General features: G+C 37.3%; 2 protein-coding genes across 6 annotated transcripts in view; one reads left to right on the forward strand and one right to left on the reverse strand.

Annotated features, from left to right (window-relative positions):
* The window catches only part of LOC101745221 (disks large homolog 5), a 33,588-nt gene extending 31,703 nt beyond the window's left edge, over positions 1–1,885 (reverse strand). Inside the window, exons 1-3 of the mRNA XM_038019084.2 lie at positions 1,811–1,885; positions 1,175–1,360; positions 281–582 (exon numbers count right to left, since the gene is read on the reverse strand). Coding sequence (XP_037875012.1) covers positions 281–582; positions 1,175–1,217 — 345 coding nt within the window. The 5' untranslated portion in view covers positions 1,218–1,360; positions 1,811–1,885. The remainder of the gene's footprint in view (positions 1–280; positions 583–1,174; positions 1,361–1,810) is intronic.
* Positions 1,886–2,962: 1,077 nt separating this feature from the next.
* The window catches only part of LOC101745072 (insulin receptor substrate 1-B), a 39,906-nt gene continuing 20,203 nt past the window's right edge, over positions 2,963–22,665 (forward strand). For all 5 annotated transcript variants that reach the window (XM_038021685.2, XM_038021686.2, XM_038021688.2 and 2 more), the window contains exons 1-2: positions 2,963–4,478; positions 18,752–18,935. In XM_038021685.2, the coding sequence (XP_037877613.1) occupies positions 4,115–4,478; positions 18,752–18,935 (548 nt within the window). In that variant the 5' untranslated portion in view covers positions 2,963–4,114. The remainder of the gene's footprint in view (positions 4,479–18,751; positions 18,936–22,665) is intronic.

Genomic DNA, 22,665 nt, shown 5'->3' on the forward strand with positions numbered 1-22,665 from the left:
TGTCTATAATTGTTCAGACAGGTTTTATTTTCTTAGCTGTGAAAAAGGAAACTTGTACATTAATCACCACCCTCTAATATTAATCCTTGGAAATAATTAGTTTAACATCTCTAGTGCAAAAATTCTAGTGTCTCTCTGTCAATTTCAATCAATGAAATCAGGCATCAAGTACCTAGCTTACTCTGACCAAGTTATTCTAAATCCACCTCACAGTATTACTTGGTTTCAAAATATGATCAAAATAATGTGTTCATCTAACTTAAGCTATTGCATATTTTACCTTCATTACATGCTCACAGCGTCTGGAAGTCTCCGTATGCTGTCTCCTTAGCTGATTCAAATCATGCAATGCCTTCTCGCATTGCTGTTTCAAACTTTCGTTTGTCTGTTTGTTTATCACATCATACTGCAGTGACTCATATGGGCCGCTCATAACGTGAGCACCATGAGGTTTCACCGTGTAGTTCTGTTTGTCATAGCATTGGTTGTTTGATATAACCTCATAGTCAATTGGTATTGGTATTGTAGGTAGCTGTGTGTTATTGTGTCGTTCCGTGCTTACATAACTGTGTGATATTGACTCTGCAATTAACATGGTTTAATATAGTTAGAGTGTTTATACATTATTTTGTTTTCATAATAGATTTGCATATTGCATTTTCATTAATATCACTAATGTTTAAGACTACCACTTCTGCCTAACTGTAATACAAGTCCTGTTCATGTTACAAGTGTGGGCTCTACCTCTGTTGATTCAAAACATTTATACATTCATAAAATACTGGTCATAAAATCACAGTTTATGTTTATAAAAAAAATAGACAGCTCCCAAACCACACAACATATTATTGATCAATGCCAAAATGCAAGAAGTCATTACAAGGATGTTAAATGTTGCACAAGTTTATAATAGACATTTTTATATTTATATACAATCTATATATTACCAATTTACTGTTTACTGCCTACATGATTGAAAACAGGACATTTACAACTATATTATTTTAAAGTGTTATTTAAATTAGGGAATCTTTTTCTTTATTCAGCTGTTTTTCAAACATAGCTGAGACATCCACAGCTGACCACAGGCCTTTTACATGGGCCTTCAAAGTGCCCAATTCAAAATTGCAAGAATACTGTATTTCTAAGAATAAATGACACCAATGAATCTCACCATTACTTCCATTACTCTCCAAGGATGATGTACCAGATGCCATAATACAATATCGAACATAAACATCAAGGCATTCAATACGGGGAGCCGCAATAAATCCTTATTAATACAATTATTGTGAGATGGCGTGTGGTGATCTCACCTTGTTAATGATCACTGAACATCGTCTACACACATTTCTGGTACCTGCCACATACAAATACCAGTATTATCAACCGCACAACATGAAACTCAAGAGGATATGGCTGTTGACACGTTTTCTACGGTCCGACGATTGTTACAAAACTATGAAAGCGCATTATATCGCAACTTTCGATGACTACTGACAATGACAATGAACGAAAAGGCGACTGTATAACTCCTAACGTAACTAAAATCACATAACAGTACAAAGCCACGGTTGATCACCAAACGAGCTTATGAGCCTACCACAAAAAGCACCTTTCGCTTGAAATGTGAAATTCACAATACGAACTTATTTCACAATGTAAACAGATTGAGCGGAACAATGAGTTTTGAGCGAGTTTTAATTTATGTTAAGACGTAAACGAACGTGAAAAGGCATATCTTATATTGGCACTCAATTATGTCAATAGAACTGATATGATTTTTGCCAATAATATTTTATTTCTATACCTTTTTTAGCAAGGCAAATGTCTGACTGACAATGAATTCATGAATGACTGACGTCGGTCGGACATATTGAACCACAGTGTCAGCAGTAAATAAAATATATTCGGATACATTTTTCAAATCACAAATTCAAGCTAAAAGAATTTTTCTGACGGGAACTGTAACTAACCCTGTTTTTGAAAGGTAAACAAGTAAAATATCTAATGTGCTTCTATCAAGTGATGAGCAAGGACGTTACGACTTCTCTGACGATAGAATAACATCGTGTAGTCTATGTCTAATGTGCAGTCTAGAAGTCGTCGTGGCCTAACGAATAAGACGTCCGATGTATTCGTATTGAACGATGCACCGGTGTTCGAATCTCAGGTGGGTACCAATTTTTCTAATGAAATACGTACTGAACAAATGTTCACGATTGACTTCCACGGTGAAGGAATAACATCGTGTAATAAAAATGAAACCCGCAAAATTATCATTTGCGTAATTACTGGTGGTAGGATCTCTTGTGAGTCCGCGCGGGTGGGTACCACCACCCTGCCTATTTCTGCGTGAAGCAGTAATACGCTTCGGTTTGAAGGGTGGGGCAGCCGTTGTAACTATACTTGAGACCTTAGAACTTACTTGAGACCTTAGAACTTATACCTCAAGGTGGTGGCGCATTTGCGTTGTGGATGTTTATGGGCTCCAGTAACCACTTAACACCAGGTGGGCTGTGAGCTCGTCCACCCATCTAAGCAATAAAAATAAAAAATAAACCATAATGTTTCGTTAATGTTTTTCTGTAACCACTTGTTTAGTCAAGAAATCAGTTCCTAACCTCGGATGAGAGATAACTTAATTGAGAAAGGCAATAAAAAGGTGACCAGCTCAACGTGAAGCACTTTTATCTTCTTTGCTTCATCCAAATATGTTCAACGGCTTACGCGCGATCCAGTAACAAACATTAAAAGATCGTCACAATCTTTTACATTTATTAAATTAAAATTGCATGTGTAGTAAACTCTCTCATTGTACTTGCAGAAAAGTAAAATTCGGAACAGACGAGTGTTACGCTTTAGATGAAGATCTAGTGTATCCGAATATTCAATTACCAACATCTTGTTCCAAGTTCATCTTCTTATAAATTTTTTGAATACAGCATACAACATTTTTGAAATTGTCGGTTCCAGAAATATTTATTTGTTTTTTTCTATTAAATAAAATAACAAAATTAATGACATAAATAATGAACTGATCGGTTGTTTAAGCGATTTCGCAAAACTAAGAATATTTACGAAGTTGTAATAAAGCATTTTTCGGTAAACATTGCCATTTCAGTCAGCACAACATTAATTTTATTAATGTAAAATTTTACCACCGTACTTTATTACATTTTTCTGTAACAATAAATTTTTGGTGTGTAATAAAATGGATTTTTTATGTTTCCAATGACGGTAAGAGTTTTACGTAGTTTGATTGGTTATTGTCGAAGCAAGAGAGCAAGATATCTATTCGAAGAAATACAGATACTGCACAACATCAAAGCCGCAGTGAAGGAACACGATTGGTTGCGCGTAACGCGACAAATACATAACGATAACGGCGCGTATCGTATACATAGCAGAGTAGTACTACTATTTCGCCGTACAAATAAATGACACGCAATAGTGAAGAGCCAATAAAATCTGGTACAAATACATCACTTTTTATGTATCAAGTGCTTAAACATACAAACAGTAGCGAGTAAATAAATTGCTCTTAATAATTTGCAACAGGAACGAGCGCTGCGTCTGTGTATGATACTGATAACATGTGAATCTGTGTTTTGATGTCGCAAGGCATGAGGCGGCATGAGTACGGCATGACTTCCATGCCCTGCGTACCTGCGGAAGGGCGTGCGGTGCGGATTACGTTTACTATGAATGATTTTATCTCTTTCTAAACTTTCTAAACCCGAGTATCTGTGAATGACCGAGTATAATAGTGAGCGTACTAAATTACGTATCGAAAAGTGTTTGTTGTGATGTATTTTGATAATTTTGCAAAGATAAGATTTTTCGTCAGCGGTGTTATCGTGGTGTGCGGGTGCAGAATCGGTGGTGTGCGGCCCACGGAATAAATTGTCATATGGAAGCGCGCGGGACGATTCGTTACGGCGGTCGTTTTGCCAGACGAACCTGCATTTACGCACTTTATGGTGAAGATACTGCGTATTTTTAGTGAGGGCGCTCGTTTAACCGTATTACTATTCGGGTGACTTTCATCATCGGGTGTAAACAACTTCAAGGTTATCGGTTGGCATGTGCGAGTGTCTGTAGACAGGGAGCTATGTCGGGGGCGGGCGCGGGCGCCGTGGTGCGCCAGGGCCACCTGCGTAAGTTAAAAAATATGAAGAAGAAATACTTTGTGTTGCGCGCGGAGACCGCAGACTGTTCGGCACGTCTTGAGTATTACGAATCTGAGAAGAAATTTCGAGCTAGTGCGGCCCCAAAGCGCGTGCTGCCTCTCAAGAGCTGTTACAACATTACTCGGAGGCTGGACCTCAAGCAAAAGCACGTGATCGCCCTGTTCACACGAGAGGAGCAATTCTGCGTTGTTGCAGAAAACGAGCAGGAGTTACACGCCTGGCTCTCAGCCATTCTCAAACAGCATCGTTCAGACGACGCCAGTACCGAACCTCTGCTACCCATACGTGAGTACAACCTACAAATATACATATATCCAACATATCAAAATTGATAGAAACACTTAACTAATAAAAATACTAATTCAAACGAAATAACGTAACTTCATACCTAAACACCTTATAATAATATGTTAAATTTTAATTATCACACAGTGATGTGATCAAATCTTTACATATTATTATCAAGACTCCAACTTTTAGCTTTCACAATTCGCTTATTTGTTAACAAACATGGAAAGTTTTACTAAACACATTTCGGATAAATTTTATAAAACACCAAATCAAAAATTAAGCAAGTAATCAGGAAATACGTAATGCATGTTTAGCTAATGTGTTGTTTACTGAAACTTGTTTTTCTACATACATATAATTTTTGCTGTGACGAGTCATACAAATGTGTATTAAGTATGATCATTAAATGTTCCAAATTAAAAATTCTAATAACATGTTTATTCATTCTTATTTCATTCTAAATATTTCTAGTAGACTCATAAGTATTATTCTGTTGTAATTGCTTGTTATATTTTTTAATAACTAGGCAAAATACTTGAAAATATAAAATAATATGCAGAGAAAAACAATATTTATTTTAAACAAGTGTACAAGCTGACTGAAATCAATATTTTTATATTCATTTTATGCAGAATATCTTAAATAGCTGTCATCGTGATTTTTAGAATAATCATTTCAATTATTTCAAAAGCAATGTTTCAGCAAAAGAATAAAACATTCCTCGTGTTTTGATTATAAATTATCTGCCTTTTTGTGTGCATAAGGTTTAATAGATTTTATTTAAATTAAAAACTGTTTTGTTATTAAACCACCCTTTACACTTCTAGTGTAAAATGATGGTGATAATAGCCCATCCTGCAAGACAAAAAATATACCTAGAGCATTTACCACTCATAGTTAATCAACAGGTGGCTTATAAATTATTTTAGGTTCAAATTTTCTAGTTTTTTAACTAATGAATGAGATATATCCCTGCAATGGTTCAACAGCTCTTTGGAGCTCCTTCTTTGGAACAGGACTCTTCAGCTATAAGTAGAAGCTTGGTGTTGTTGATACCTATGAGCATTAGTGGATGTATGTTTATTTGCTATTGAAGACCGTAAATAAAAATAAGATTAAGTATTTCTTGTGCCTTGATCGTTTATATGTGTAGATGGTTTCCTGCAATTGTATCTATGTGTTTTAAATTCACACGCCCATCCTAACATTTAAAAGGCACTGAAGTTATTTTCCTTCTTTTTAATATTAACAAGCACTAGAAATGAAATAAGTCTTATTCATCTCCTTTGAATCAATCCTTTATTAGCTTTCAGCCATAGTAAGACTAATCTATTAAAGGAAATTTGTTCAACCATAATATGTAGTTTCGTTCGCCCATTCCTGCATCAGTTTTATTAGGTTTGGTGACGTGTCATTTTATACCGGTAGGGTATTTTGTGAGCTCACATAGTTGGGTCTGTACACTGTCTTATTTCTGCTGCAAAGCAGTAATGAGATTTCATTCGAAGCAATTGAATTGGTGTTATGCACAATTGAGAATTGCAACTCTTGAATTGCATTCACTTTCTAACGTCTATTGAATTCTGTAACTGAAGTAACTAGAAAGTACTTGGTCTAGGTTATCAGTTTTTTCACTATACTGAGACCTTAGAACTTATATCTCGAGGTGGGTGGCGCATTTACGTTGTAGATGTCTATGGGCTTCAGTAACCACTTAACATCAGGTGGGCTGCGAGCCCGTCCATCCAAGCAAAAAAAAATATTTTAGAATTTTGTGTTCATCAAAACCTTTTCAGTACTTAATATTCACGTTATTTTAATGACTATAATGAATGTTACACCAATTATTTTATGGTCTAGACCAAAACTATTCTCAATATGGAGGTCCATATTGTAAGGAACACTGAATGAACCACTTATGCAAGTTAGAAATGCAATAACTGACCAGGACTTCTGCAGTATTGTTTCTTTGTAAAAAGATTTGTTTAAATCTTAGTTGTGTAAAAACTGAATAATATATTATAGTTCGGACTTGTTTTCACTATCAAGATCTGATAACAAAATCTAATTCTGTCATAAAAATATATTACAACAGAAACAATGTCAGAAATAAAATTAATCATATTAATTGCCTGAGCTAGATTTTATTTATGTATGTTTTCTGTGAGACAGCTATTTTTTTATTTTTTTTATTGCTTAGATGGGTGGGCGAGCTCACAGTCCACCTGGTGTTAAGTGGTTACTGGAGCCCATAGACATCTACGACGTAAATGCGCCACCCACCTTGAGATATAAGTTCTAAGGTCTCAAGTATAGTTACAACGGCTGCCCCACCCTTCAAACCGAAACGCATTACTGCTTCACGGCCGAAATAGGCAGGGCGGTGGTAACTACCCGCGCGGACTCACAAGAGGTCCTACCACCAGTATTTAGTATGTCTCAAAAAAAGAGGAATAATGTGGGAACTATTTAAAAAAATATCACTTGGAAATGAATAACTCATTGAAAATAATTGAACATTATGCCTAAACATGCTGTTTTTACTGCAAGGCATATTCCTAGTTGAAGGAATGTAATCATTGACCATTAACATTAACACACATTCATTACCCCTAGGTCATAAATCATGAGAATTTGGTTGTATTACTTATCAATTAATAATTGATACAAAACTTAACTTGTGAAAATTGCTAACAACTATATAATATTACTAAGCTTATATCAAACAATCTTAACTTCCTGTGAAGAAAACTAATGCTTAAAACTAATTGTTATGCTAGGACACCGTCATCTCACTTAAGACTTCACTTTGACAGTTATAATGCTTCATTTTTTATCTCATGAGATTGGCTGTCCATGTTTATACGGATAATAATCTTCTTTCAAAATTTCAAGTCTAACTATGAAGTTGCCGTTATGCAATTAATCCTAATTTCAAATGAATTTATTTAAATGTGCAATTTCTCTTTCAAATTCAATGATTAATTTATTGATTAGCGTTTTGTTTTCGCTACATTTGTATCTTTTTCATCAATAACGGACACGATAAAAATATGAGTAATGATGGAATACGTCATAGTTCCGTCGCGACAGCAATGCCGCACAAACAGCTCACAACATTAATGACGTGTGCGGAGTGAACACTACAAACGGACGCTATTGGTTTGACATGGAAAATTTGATCTAAAATATGAACCCCGTAGTCGCCTGTGTCTTGTTGTAGTATTGACCGCGGTGACCTCTACTCTGGCCGAGTTCTGACCCCGGGCGAAGATCGGCTGGTGTGGTAGGGCCCTAAAACATCTTTGCCCCGCGTTCTGCTCTCAGTATCTGCAAAACGTCAAGTCCCACATATGCCGCGTGCCCCCTGAGCGTGGGAACCTCGTAGGAAGTTCGGCACCTTGCTCGAAAAAAGAAATTGCCTTGATTAACACAGAACGAAGGAATTTGACCGTCTTATCACTTGCGATAAAAAAATTAATTCATTTTGATAATCGTAAGCCGACATCATGTTGGTTATAGACCATGGCTCAGCATCTAGGCCACAAACGAAAAACCGCCGTCTACAGAGTCACGGTAACTGTGTGGTAGTCTAGTGCCGGTATAATACATCACGGCTTCTCACCAAATGCCACCAGCATTACCGTGGATGCGTAAATTGAGGAATTGGGAGACAATGACGGAGAAGCTCGCTTATCGCCGGCCAGCTTTTGTTAAGCGCTCTTCCTCGACCGTACTCACCAGACCTTGCGTTGACAGAATTCTACCATTTCCAAAGTTTGGACGACTTTTTGCCAGGGAAAAAATTCAATACCCGAGAGGAAGTACAAAATGCCTTTGAAGAGTTTGTTGACTTCCGTACACATGCCTTCTTCAAAAAGAGCATTGAAAAATTATAACTGCGCTGGCAGAGAGGCATGAATACCACGGGGGCATATTTTAAATGAAAATTTCGTAGCTCGCAAGACCTAAATACTTTCTAATTTATGAGCACATACAGATTTGAATATCCAGATTTTTATTATAATGAAATACTTCTGTGTGAATTTTTGCATAATCAACATCTAATTCTATTAAATGGAATTTAAACAATTCCAAACCACACCTATTGAATGGGCAGCTCAGTGTGCTTGGTGTGAGTTTTTTAACGTCCTCGATAGCGTAAACGTTAACCCAATTTTGTATGCAGTTGGAACAGCGCCCCTAGCGGCAAACGATCCTATTCCATACAAATATGAGCTAACTTTTACGCTATCGAGAACGTTAAAAAACTCACACTAAGCGCACACCTCTAAAATAACAGCACGTGTGAGGGAACACATGCCGAAAGTGAACACGATTGAGACGTTGATGTTTCCTTTTAACGGGTCAATGTTGCTGTTCGATTTTCTTATTTTCATGTCCAGTCTTATTTACGGGCAAAAATGGATTTGAATATCATCTGATTTTTTATCGTTTTAAATAATAATGTCCGTTACTTGGATTTCAAAATGTTAACTGCTTTACACACTGTGAATTCTTAAATAAATAATAGTTAATTATAGCTATACAAATTTTTTTAAAAATCCATACCACTCCTGTAGAATCGTCAATTTAGTTTTAAGATATTATTCTCGTCACAATGACCAAAAATAATTGGTAAGTTGCTAATAATGTTTATAGGTATACAGAAAAAAAATCATTCTCCCATATCTTAGAAACTACTTTAAGTATTTTATTTATCCAAAGACCACCCTGAAAGGTAACGGACGCGGGTAAATTTTTGTCCCCCTCAAGCGACAAAACAAAGCGAAAATTTGACTAATATAATACAACTAGCTTTTGCCCGCGACTTCGTCCGCGTGGAATAGTTTACAAATAATGCTTTATTTTAGAAAAAAATTGGTTAGCACAAAAAACGTTATAGTGAGCCAACCTTAACATATAGACATATGCTGTCGCGGAGTTTTTTAGATTTTGTAAAGGGGAACAATTCTGTTATACATTATTTTGCGAAACCGTTTCTGCAGCGCACGCAATGGAAGCTCTTAAAAGAAAAAAAAAAGCGATTTTGAAACATTCTTTATTGGTGCTCTGCTTGTATTGGTCTTAGCGTGATGTTATATAGCCTATAGCCTTCCTCAATAAATGGGCCATCTAACACTGAAAGAATTTTTCAAATCGGACCAGTAGTTCTTGAGATTAGCGCGTTCAAACAAACAAACAATCTTTTCAGCTTTATAATATTATTATAGATTAATATAAAAATGTAAATAATTTCTTAAGGTAAGCAAGCCTCTAAAATGTCAATGTAATTAGCCTCGCATACCAAGATCTTTAATTAAAAAAATTTATTATCAATCAGTTGACATAGAATTGCTATCTCTTAAACTTCGTAACGTCAAGGGCAGACAGGAATTCGACAATCAGTCATTCACCTCTCAAAGTACCCTCCTGATTTCTGAGTCTGTCTCAATTTGAATACTATGTTAGGTTTTTGGGCACTGACAAGATTACATTGAACAGTAAGTTAAGATCACAGCATTATACGTCTCATCAGTTCCTACTGCGGTAGCTTTCCGACTTGAAGGATAGAAGGTAAATTCGCAATCAAAACATGACAACATTAACAAATTTGCTGACCATACCTGATTAAATAATCAATGCAGAAATGTTCATTGTCGTTTTTTCATTCTCTACTGAACCTAACATTCAATAAAACTCATTGAATGTATTAAAGTCAATCGCTAGAGTACCGTTGTTCATTACACTAAGTCGTTCCATGAAGAACTCCCGCGTAAACAGTGCTTAAAGTAAATAGCCATTCCATTGACCCGCCCGGCCCCTTCGTCAGACAAACCAAACCACAAAAAAAAACGGCTTCGTCCGATATCGAAAAGGCCCTAAAAAAATCGCACGTTGTGGAAATACACTAGAGCGGATTTTCAAGGTAAGCCCGAGTGTCACTGACCTTAATGGTACTCAGCTATCCTACGAGTAAACATCGCAGGCCTCATAATCAATCACAATAAAACTAATAACCGACACACATACATACATGTATAAACGTTACGATGCCTTATGATTGGGATTTATTTATGTTCCGGGGTTCGGTGCAGGGAATATGTAATGCGTGTTGGAGAGATGGCCGTAATGACTAATTATAAATTAGCCTTATTGATGGGAGCTCGGATTAGTTCCGCATCCGTAAGATCTATATCTGGCTCGATAATCTGGCCGTGTATGTGTGTGTGTGTGTGTTTTTTTTTTATTAATTAAATATTTAGTCGTCGCGAGTATTGTTGTTTGTCGTGAGGTTACGCAACTCGACCAGCAGAACAATAGCTGCGAAATGTCATAGAATCGTAAAACACTTAAAGTGCGCCATTCAGTACAGTTTGTTGAATGAGTGTGCCGTGGGAAAGCTCTACGTCTCATGGTTATTGTAGTGCTTATGATGTTTCAATGAACGTGGCGTCGCGGTGCCTACATTACTGTTTGTACGATGACTTTTTGTTGAGGTTTCGTAGCTAAATGACGAACAGAATCATTGCAATTGCGTCATGTTTTTGTTATTGCATTAGATGGGTAAACAAGCTTGACTATTACCTGGTATTAAATGGTTAACATAAACTCTAAATTGCATTACAATTTGTAACAGATGCGTATACCGATGGTGGTGGCCGAAACTGACAGTAAGGGCCAATAAAGTTTATCTATCTCCAGGTTTATAGTTATTGTTTTGCGTATTTAAATAAGTAATAGGAACTCTCGAAAGCAGTGGTTTGTCTCGTCGCCGAACTCGACGAAGGGCTCGACGAGTAAATTAACCCACAGACACAGCCCACTGAGTTTCTTGCCGGATCTTCTCAGTGAGTCGCGTTTCCGATCCTGTGGTAGATTCTGCGAAGCACTGCTCTTGCTAGGGCTAGTGTTAGTAACACTCCGGTTTGAGCCCCGTGAGCTCACCCTGAAATAGCCTCTCAAGGCTATTTCAGGTAGCATAGGTAGAATAAAAAAAAAAGTGGTTCGTCTTCGGTGTTGAACCTGAAACCCCTTAGTGTGAGAAACAGATGTCGTCGCGCGCTAAGTTGCTATACCAATAACGCAATAAAATAGTGACTGCTTTCTGTAGGTATGACACGCCAAATCTATTTGTTAAATAAACAACTTGTAAACATGATTTGTATCATACATTTTTTTATCTTTAAACACATTCACGCACGTATGTTACCGTAGAATGATAAAACGTAACTCTTCAATGTAGGTATTAGGATTTGATAATTTTTGAGAGCTGTTTTGATGTATGCTTTTGTATTTGTGTTTTTCTGATCGTATCTTGGTACATCTAATTCTCATCAAGGCGTGTTGTGTGATTGCTCGGTGTTGCCACGATCCTTCCTATTTCTTTTACGTACCTTATAGTACATTCTAATTTCATAGGTGGAACAGTTATGAAGTCGTCGTTGCCTAAAGGATAAGACGTCCGGTGCATTCGTGTCGAGCGATGCACCGGTGTTCGAATCCTGCAGGCGGGTACCAATTTTTCTAATGAAATACGTACTTAACAAATGTTCACGATTGACTTCCACGGTGAAGAAAAAATATCGTGTAATAAAAATTAAACACGCAAAATTATAATTTGCGTAATTACTGGTGGCGTCTTGTGAGTCCACACGGGTAGCTACCACTACCTTGCCTATTTCTGCCGTGAAGCAGTAGTGCGTTTCGGTTTGAAGGGTGGGGCAACCGTTGTAACTATACTGAGACCTTAGAACTCGTATCTCAAGGTGGGTGGCGGCATTTACGTTGCAGATGTCTATGGACTCTCCTAATCACTTAACACCTGTTGGGTGGGCTGTGAGCTCGTCCACCCATCTACGAAATAAAAAAAATAAAAAAAGCTACGCATTACTATTCGAATGCTTTACTCCACGTCTCAAGTTAAATGGTGGCAGTCATTCTGCGATGTATAGTATAGACTCCGGCAACCATTTAAGTTTAGGTGGACCGTAATTACGTACGTTCGTCTGTAGACAGATCTGTTCTAAACGGTCAATGGCAATCAATAAACAATCACAAAACGCGCGGAGAATCTAAAATAGCAACGCTATTGGTTAAACATAATTGTGACGTCACATACGATGCTCTCGAAAAAAGTGAAATAGAACTATAGAACTATTTTAAAACGTCACAAATCACAAACGTTAACAATGAGCACAACCTTCGCCTTATTCTGCGTATGTCCTTGGCATGATTGTTATAATTTCGGTTCTCATTGACGTAAACTGCCGCATTCTATGATCGCCTTTCACTAGAGCTCAATTCGTCAACTGAATTTATTGTACACTGTGTCTCAAAATCAATCATAGTGCAGAAGAATCGCAGTCAGACAACGAGCAAGGAAACAAATTATAATGTTGTACACTGTCTGTGTGCGATATTCAAAATATAACATCAGTTTGAAATAACTGAATGTAGTTTAAAAATTTTAAAAAACATTAGCAACCGAACTGACAATTTTATTAATTTAATGGCTTTGTTTTTTAATCGAAGTTATAAAATGATTGTATTGTCATCGGTCTTTGATACGTGTGCAAATTTTCAAGTTAATATGACTTCTTGAAGTCGATTAAAAGGTTGAAAGATTTCGATTTCGAATTATAATATGTAAACAAACATACAAAAATATCAAGTCAATAAAAGCGCGTTAAAAATACTTAATCTTAAAAACAATCATGCTTTCTTTGTCTTTTGAACCCTTTCTTTCTTTTTCTTTTGGGCCCTTTCTTTTTTTTTTTTTATATACGACCGGATTTCCGTTTCTGGGTTAAACGCTAACTTTTATGACACATTGTATGTTTTTGTTATTATTACTTTATGTAGGTATTTACTGTAGCTTCGTTTTGATCCAAATGTTAAGATTAGCGAGCAATGTTTAGTGCAATATTGAGTGTTTTTAGATAATAAGTACGTAAATAAATATGACCACGTAGTTGTAGATTTTGCGAAGCATTGCTCTTTTTTTATTGCTTAGATAGGTGGACGAGTTCACAGCCCACCTGGTGTTAAGTGGTTACTGTAGCCCATAGACATCTATGACGTAAATGCGCCACCCACCATTGAGATATAAGTTCTAAGGTCTCAGTATAGTTACAACGGCTACCCCGCCCTTCAAACCGGAACGCATTACTGTTTCACGGCAGAAATAGGCGGGGTGGTGTTACCTACCCGTGCGGACTCATGAGAGGTCCTACCACCAGTAAAGAAGTTATCAAGTTTAATTCTAATCTTAATTCTGGAAAAGCTCTCACCTCTTAACTTCCCTTACTCTGTTTCCTGAGCTCTTTGACATGTCCTTCTTCAAACTAGGTTTGTGGAAAGTATATACTCAGCGGTAGGCACCGACTTGGCATTGCTGACGTCCGCTAACGACGGTAACTACTTCCCATCAGGTGGGCCGTATCCTCGTCTGCCTCTGGGCAGGGTGTTAAAAAAGAAAAACAAAATGTATAGTGTCTTGGGACACCGGATAGGAACGAAGTTCCTTATTATATTAAAAATAATTTTAAGTTCTATTCTAGGTATAAAGAAAATAATTATTCGGGTATACATTTTGTACTATGATTTTTTTATTGATAAAAAAAAACTACTTTACAAAGTTATCAACTTTATTTTATTCACAATGATCTATAAAAAATATATAATAATATTATATGTACTTACAAAGAAACAGCTATTTATATGAATAATGATATAACCGTCATCACGTAGATACATTAGACACTGTATAGCCATCATGCTAAGACTATACATACTTAAATAATAAAAATCTTACGTTACGGACGTTTTTTTCCGGTTAGGGTACCCCTCCGCATCGTCCCATAAGGAACTTCGTTCCAAAAAAAAAAACTGACTTTGAAAAGTCTCTCAGATAACCACATCGAATTATCAATGTACGTAATAAACACAATGTTTTTATTGTTATCAGATTCCTAAATGAATAATTTGTTCACAAACATATTTGTTAATGATATTGATAAAGAGTGATTAATATAGATGATATTTTCGATCGATTAACATTTCTTACAAGTAACGTACTTGCGATGACACCATTGTTATTTAGATTCTCTTTGCTTTTTATTTTTGGGCTGATAATGTCTCGCGAATGTTTCCCGAGGCCCATAGAAACAAATATAGAAGTCATAAAGTGATTACTGAAAAATGAAGATATGCGACATAAATGCTGCATCCATTTCTCTATTTCTCCTCTTTAAAAACTACATTAAAATATTGCACACATCAAGGAAAGGTTGTGTACTCGAATTTTTATTTCTTTTTCCTTCAGTTACTTTGCCGTGACAATTATTATTTTTGTTACTGGCTTAAATACTTAACAAATTTAATCTACACATTGTCGCTAAGCTGTTTTTCTAAAGACATTACATAATTATATTAACAAAGACTCGAGTTTTCAGATTGGAATTTTCTTTACTGAATAAAAAAATAATTACGCTGAAATATGATTTTTGTTAAGACATGATTATCTACGGTAGTCTGATGGCGCAATTTAAGTTAGTCTTTATGCAAAGCCATTGTACTGGATGCTTTAATTTGATTGCTTTCGAAGGCAGACGAATATATGTGGGACTGGGTGGTGGGTGGTCACTGTAATGGATGTGGAACATGCCAGGATCACAGTCTAGCCGCTGCCCCCGGCTGACCTCTTCGAGCAGTTTTTGAGCACTCGTAAACACGTTCCAATTTACCTTTTAAATATAGGTAGTGAAGTTCAGGGTTAACTTCACTGCTTGAACTTAAAAGGTTCAGGGTAGGGTCAATGGTAAAAGATCTCGTGGACGAAGCCTCATGCGCTGGACTGATCAGGTGAAAGACCTTACTAAAATCCCACTTAACGAGTGCGTGCGCTAAAGCCTTGTTCGTACTATGCGAGTACTTTAGTCGAGTACCGAGTAATTTAGTGGCTAAACTACTCTCTACTCGCCCGATAAAAATAGAACAAAATGGATTGACTTGACTAAATTTTTTTTTTTTTTTTTTTTTATTGCTTCGATGTGTGGACGAGCTCACAGCCCACCTGGTGTTAAGTGGTTACTGGAGCCCATAGACATCTACAACGTAAATGCGCCATCCACCTTGAGATATTAGTTGTAAGGTCTCAGTATAGTTACAACGGCTGCCCCACCCTTCAAACCGAAACGCATTATTGCTTCACGGCAGAAATAGGCAGGGCGGTGGTACCTACCCGCGTGGACTCACAACAGGTCCTACCACCAGTAATTACGCAAATTATAATTTTGCGGGTTTTACTTTTATTACACGATGTTATTCCTTCACCGTGGAAGTCAATCGTGAACATTTGTTGAGTACGTATTTCATCAGAACAATTGGTACCCGCCTGCGGGATTCGAACACCGGTGCATCGCTTCAACACGAATGCACCGGACGTCTTATCTTTTAGGCCACGAAGACTTCTTTTACTTTACTAACCTACTCGACTAAATTTTTGATGTTGAGACACATTTAGCTACTAAATTACTCGGTACTCGACTAAAATACTCGCCTAGTCCGAATAAGGCTTAAGCCTCAGTTCGCAAACTATGGAGAACATCTGTCAAGGCTTTAATAAACCACAAGGCTTTAAGAATTCCACATGACCGCGACTGCTCTGTCAAGAGTAACCGTCTATGATGAGTGAAGTTAACGATTAAAGGCTGTTCAAAATTTGCTTATCCCTCATTATTGTAAATAAAACAGTTTGTTATAACTCAAAAAATAATATATTATTAAAATACTTTTTACTGGTGATAGGACCTTTTGTGAGTCCGCACGGGTAGGTACCATCACCCCGCCTGTTTCTGCCGTGAAGCAGTAATGCGTTTCGGTTTGAAGGGTGGGGCAGCCGTTGTACTGTTAAAGCTGGGACCTCAGAACTCTTGTCTCAAGGTGAGTGGCAGCATTTACGTTGTAGATGTCTATGGGCTCCAGTAACCAGCTCGTCCAACCATCTAAGCAATAAAGAAGAAAAAAAAGGATAATAATTAGGACTAGCAACCATAGAAATAAATAATAATGTTGTATCGAAATTTAAATATTAACGCTATAAGTAATTACATACTCGGCCGTGACGTTATTGAAAAATTAAATTGAATCTCGACCGCAATACCCGTGAACGCAACAGTGAAAACCCAACTCAAAATAAACATTTGTGGTTGTTTTAATCAGAACATTACGTAAATATAATAATGTGCAGCGACTTAGAAAAAAAAAAACAACAACATACGTTTTATAAATATAATACATCATCGTTCAACGAATCGAATATGCTTATATTATTAGGTATTTTCGTACATAATAAGTTCGTTGGTTTAAAACTGTTTGTAGAAAACAATATAAGGGTATCGTCTGTCTTTAGTCTTTGAAATGTTAAGGACGGGATAATTTTTTTAAGAGTTTTTGTGACCTGGTAACTAAGACCTTTAAGTCAAGTTTTATTAAAATTTTAATGGAAACTTTTTTATATGAAAAATGATATGAAATGAAAACGAAATGAAAAAGATAAGATGATGTGGGATGAAATCTCATTAAAATGTTGGTCATTTACTGAGACTTTTTCAGTGGACTTTTTAGAGGATCCCGAGAAGTTACGTTCAGTGGATTTGTTTCATTTCCCCACATTTGTGCGCTTTCACAGATACTAAACAGTTAATAAAGTACCGTTATTACACATTTAAACCTGAAGAAACACGAAATAGATAAAATAAACCAAATCACACAACGGCTGCCCCACCCTTCAAAGCGAAACGCATTACTGGTTCACGACAGAAATAGGGAGGGTGGTGGTACAAGAGGTCCTACCACCAGTAAATTTCTTCGGTTTCTTAAAGATTTACCGAAAGCTTTACTGGTGGTAGGGCCTCTTGGGAGTCCGTACATGTATGTGCTACCACCCTGTCTATTTCAAATAACCCAGTTTAAGTTATATAAAAATGAGTAAGAACACACACCGTGATATTTTGTTAAATAATCAAAAAATTAATCTAGCGCTTATTTTGTTTTAAGTGGTTTATTCATATGATTATTTCTAATTTATTTGGTAAATGAGTCGACTATTATCAAAGCCGGCAATGTGACTTTTGGACAATTATTGGTAAATCAGAAAAACGAATTATTGACTTTGTATTCCATTGGCAGTCACAAAACTCTTCTGAACGACATCTTAGATAAATAACAGGTTAAGTATTAACCTTTATTTAATGCAGGTTTTGAACCGTATTCTTTGAAGGAGACGATTATATTCAAATCAATCTGTATTGACATATCAATAACATTTTTTTGTCCAAATGCACAGATTGCCACCTTTGATAATAGACGACTCAAATACACAATCCGACTGTTGTCGCAATTCGATTTCGCTTCTTTGCTCAAACCAAGAAACAAAACAAACAAACGTTTGGGTTTTTTCGCAACTTAAATATAAAATATATGTTTCAGGAGGAATTTTTTTTTCTTCCGCGTTCTTAATTGTATTGTAAAGATAAGAGGCCTAATGTATTCGTATCGAGCGATGCGGTTATGCCGATGCTCAAATCCCGCAGACGGGTATTAATTTTTCAAAGGAAATGCGTAGGCACTTACCGCGCGTGTCCACAAACTGACGTTGAAGAAATTTTAACCCACAGACACAGCTCACGGAGTTTCTCGCCGAATCTTCTCAGTGGGTCGCGATTCCGATTCGGTAATAGATTCAGCGAAGCACCGCTCTTGCTAGGGATAGTGTTAGCAACGTCCTCAGGTTAGAACTCCCTGAGCTCACCTACTCGTTCTGCGAATCTAGCATAACCCCTTGAGGTTACTAGAATAGGTAGAAGAAAACTATGGCACTCTATGGGCTCCATTAACCACTTAACACCAGGTGGGCTGTGAGCTCGTCCACCCATCTAAGCAATAAAAAAAAAAACAAAGAAGGAATCATACCGTGTGCTAAAATCCAGACTCTCAATATATTACAATATTAGATATTTGTAATAACTCTATTTCATTAGTTATGGTTATTGGGATTGCTGTATTGAAACGCACGAAACCCTTAATGTCTAGTACCGTCCCCCGTACGTCATCCACAGCTTATACAGTAAAGTATCTTCACATGACAATATTCATGTAAGGTGGGTGTAGTCACGACACGGCCATCCTGCTGTTTCTGCAAGTTTTCCCTAACCTGAAAACCAATTAGAGATTTTTTTTTAATACTTAATTCTCACTTACAGAACGCGTCTGGCAAGTTACCGTTCAAAAGAAAGGACTTGGCGCCTCTAAGAACATCCAGGGTCTATACAACCTCTGTCTTACGGACAAGACTCTAACTCTGGTCAAGATCAAGAGTCACAACAACGTTATCAGCGATCTAGGGATACCCGAGCGAGTGGAGTATTCCCTAAAGAATATTAGAAGGTATGTTAGTTTATCAGTATAAATGAGCCCATCAAGTCACGGGGCATTTGGCGCTACGAAGCCGCTTAGAGCATGAGGTCGAGGTCTCTTGTAACGTTATCCTGACCTAACCGGAATAATTGCTTCACAATACAAATACGGATATGCTATAAACCAGTACTGGCTTACAAACACCCTATCAGGATTATCAGATCAAGATACGCATAAGTCACAAGTAGTTACCCTAAACACGTCATTACAGAACCCCCGATCCATAAACAGTGCTTTTAGGTACCTCAAGCACCGGTCACCGTCCTCGCCGAACCCGTCGCTTGCGAAGGGCTCGACGAGTAAATTAACCCATTGACACAGCCCACTGAGTTTCTCGCCGGATGTTCTCGGTGGGTCGCGTTTCCGATCCGGTGGTAGATTCTGCGAAGCACTGCTCTTTCTAGGGCCAATGTTAGCAACACTCCCAGTTAGAATCCGGTGACCTCACCTACACGTCAAAGAGAAGCTGAAATAGCCTCTCAAGGCTATCAGTATAGGTATGAAAAAAAAAACCACAAGTAGAGGATGTTTTTTATACAAAATGCAAACTACGTTGTTGTTGGACCGATTGATCTGCACCATTTGCATGTTAATAAAAACACATGAACGGGCCGATATTTGTCTTAGACCTATAATTAAAAAGCGATAGTGTACTCGCACGAGGGGAATTCCACACAATCGCCATAACACAATGCTGGGCGATAAGGTATTAACTATGAAAACAGTTGTTTTTGTCGATTATTGATTTGATTGTTTGTGATGATGTTATTGTGGTTTGCACCTGTGGCTTCACTGTAGTATGAATGTGGAATATAGACTGAGGTGCTTGTGGTCCAGTAGATAAGAAATCTGCAGTGGATCGATCAACTCTAGTCTACTGCGGTGATTCTCAAAGGGTCTACCTAAATTCGTAAAACATGGCACGTAGGAATCACGATACAAAAAAGTTTGAGGATCTCTTACTGAATGATTAACACATTCGATTTCATATTTGAGGCCTAGATGTAATTTTTTTGTATCTATGTATGTGGCGACTGGTGTCACGTGAGAAAAACTTAGCAGATGAATAATGGCAGTTCTTGGACAATGAAAGATTAGAATCGTTTGATACGTTTAACTAGACGTAATATTACCGGCGCGTATTAGGTTGCTGTAAACAAAGACATCGTTATGACAAATAAATAGCCCACCCAGTGTCGAGTCTCCGTTCGAGCCCACCCAGAGACGCGAGGTGGAAATGTAGAATAAAATAACGGTTGTACAATTCTTGAAACTGGAATGCAGATATCGCGGTTCCAACGGACAGGGTTTGAAATTACCATATGATTTAATTCCTCGACCCATAGTGGAAGACGTTCACGAAAACTTTTTAAATATGCGGAAGCAGCAGCATATCAGCATTCCATATTTATTTTCAGTTTTTTTTATATACTAGGGATTATCCATGTTTTAAAACATACATAAAGGATATTTTTTCTGATTACTTGAAATAACACTCAATAAAGAATAAGAATGAGCAAAACTTTGATGTTCACTGTCCCGGACTTTTTATTGCATGCGGGGCGTTACGACAATGGTAGAGGGTGATGTCTACGGATTCCGATAACCATTGAACACCAAGTTATCCATTTACATCTCTGTCCCACTCTAATAAATAAAAAATTGCCTTTAAAACTGTTAGGTCATTTTTTTTTTCATTGCTTTGAAGTAGTCGTGGCCTAAAGGAAGGATATGACGTTCGGTGCATTCGGATCTAGCGATGCACCGATGTTCGAATCCCATAGCCATAGCCAAAAGCCCATAGACATCTACAACATAAATGCGCCACCCACCTTGAGATATAAGTTCTAAGGTCTCAGTATAGTTACAACGGCTGCCCCACCCTTCAAACCGAATCGCATTACTGTTTCACGACAGAAATAGGCGGGGCGGTGGTACCTACCCGTGCGGACTCACAAGAGGTCCTACCACCAGTAACCTGCCTTCATATGCCTTCTTCTTCTTTTTCTTTCTATCGTTTATTCGGTCTAATGCCAGGGTCCACTTTCCTACTTAAACTTCTCTACTTTGCCCGGTCTTCGGCATCCTTCTGAGTGAAATTATTCTCCTCCATATCCGCCTTTACCACATCAGTTCATGTACTAACGCGAACTAAAGTTATTTGAAGAGGGCTCCAAATTCTTTGACCTCCGCTATATCGCAAGGTGGGTGGCGAATTTGGTATCCACCGATATCCGGTACTCCTGGATGAGCTACTTGGCGTAGCTCGTATAAAGAATTTTAGCTAATAAAAATGTATCCAATACAATTATTCAGCTTGGCGAGTTCTTAGTAAGAGTAATTCTAGATACAAATACAAATGAGTAATCTTGTTTCGCTGTATTTGTCGGTTAATAAGGCTTTGAATTTTAATGGCGTGAATAATAATCGGCGTCCTGGTTCAAGTGAACGATAAACAAACAGAGCAACCCTGACCTTGTCCGCTCGCGGCTGTCATGCAAATATCTCCGGTAAATACCCTTTAGCCTAAGTATCAGTGCTAGGGGGCATTTGGGCTCCACATTGATGAGTTCCAGTATAAGACTTAGACAAGTGTTGTACCAAAGCAACTGAGAGTACAATTTTATATTGCGAAGCGAGCAGCGCTATTCCTTTTAAATTATCTGAGCTCTGTATCCAGCTATTAAGGACTCAGGAATTATTAAAATACCGCATCATCATCATTCTTCTGCCCTTCTCCCAGTCACATGGGGTCGGCGCGACATATTTTCTCCTCCCATATTACTCTATCATGTACAATTTCTTCGCTCACTCCCCTCTTACATATATCGTCTTTCACGCAATCCATCTATTTTTTCTTCGATCTACCTCTTCCTCTAAAGCCTTCCACATTCATATTTAAAACTCTCTTACCAATCTCATTGTCATTTCGTCTCATCACATGTCCATACCATCCCAAACGCGCGCTTCTCAATTTCTCTGTCACACGCACCACTTTCAGATGCAATTATTAAAATCCCTGTCTACTAGAAATCTATACTTATTATTATTATTATAATATTATTATTAATATTATAAAGAGATTTGATTGATATTATAGAGAGATAATATTTGTTTGTTTGTTTGTATTGAATAGGCTCCGAAACTACTGAACCGATTTGAAAAATTCTTTCACTGTTTGGAAGCTACACTATTCCCGAGTGATATAGGCTATAATATGAAAAAAATTAGGGATCCTTACTAAAACTCCAATAATGTAACTCAAGGTGTAAAAAAATTACGTAAAATATTCTTTACATCGCGTGCGAAAACTATTCATGATAGAATCGAATAATGTACTACGACTTTGTAGAACACATTATTATTTACAAAAAGTGTCGCAACAGCATAATATGTCTAACTATTATAGTTATGCCACAATAAGTGTTCTTTTATTTAAAAAAATAAAGAAACGTCAAATTTTTGTTAAAGACCCGAGCGGAGACGGAGCGAGCCGCTTGTTTAGAATATAATGCTTACGTTGTTTTGTCGACGTAGGCATTCTGTGAATTGGTTGGTTCCGGTTCACGGACATCCGTTATGTCAAGGATACAAGGCGCAGCCTCCTTATAGCTAGTCATAAAGGGAAAATCCTGTCCAAGTCAATAGAAGTTTACCTTGATCGAAAATTGGCGAAGGGTCTGGGATTAGCCCAGACCCT

The sequence above is a fragment of the Bombyx mori genome, chromosome 3 (assembly GCF_030269925.1).
Source record: "Bombyx mori chromosome 3, ASM3026992v2".
Taxonomy (NCBI): domain Eukaryota; kingdom Metazoa; phylum Arthropoda; class Insecta; order Lepidoptera; family Bombycidae; genus Bombyx; species Bombyx mori.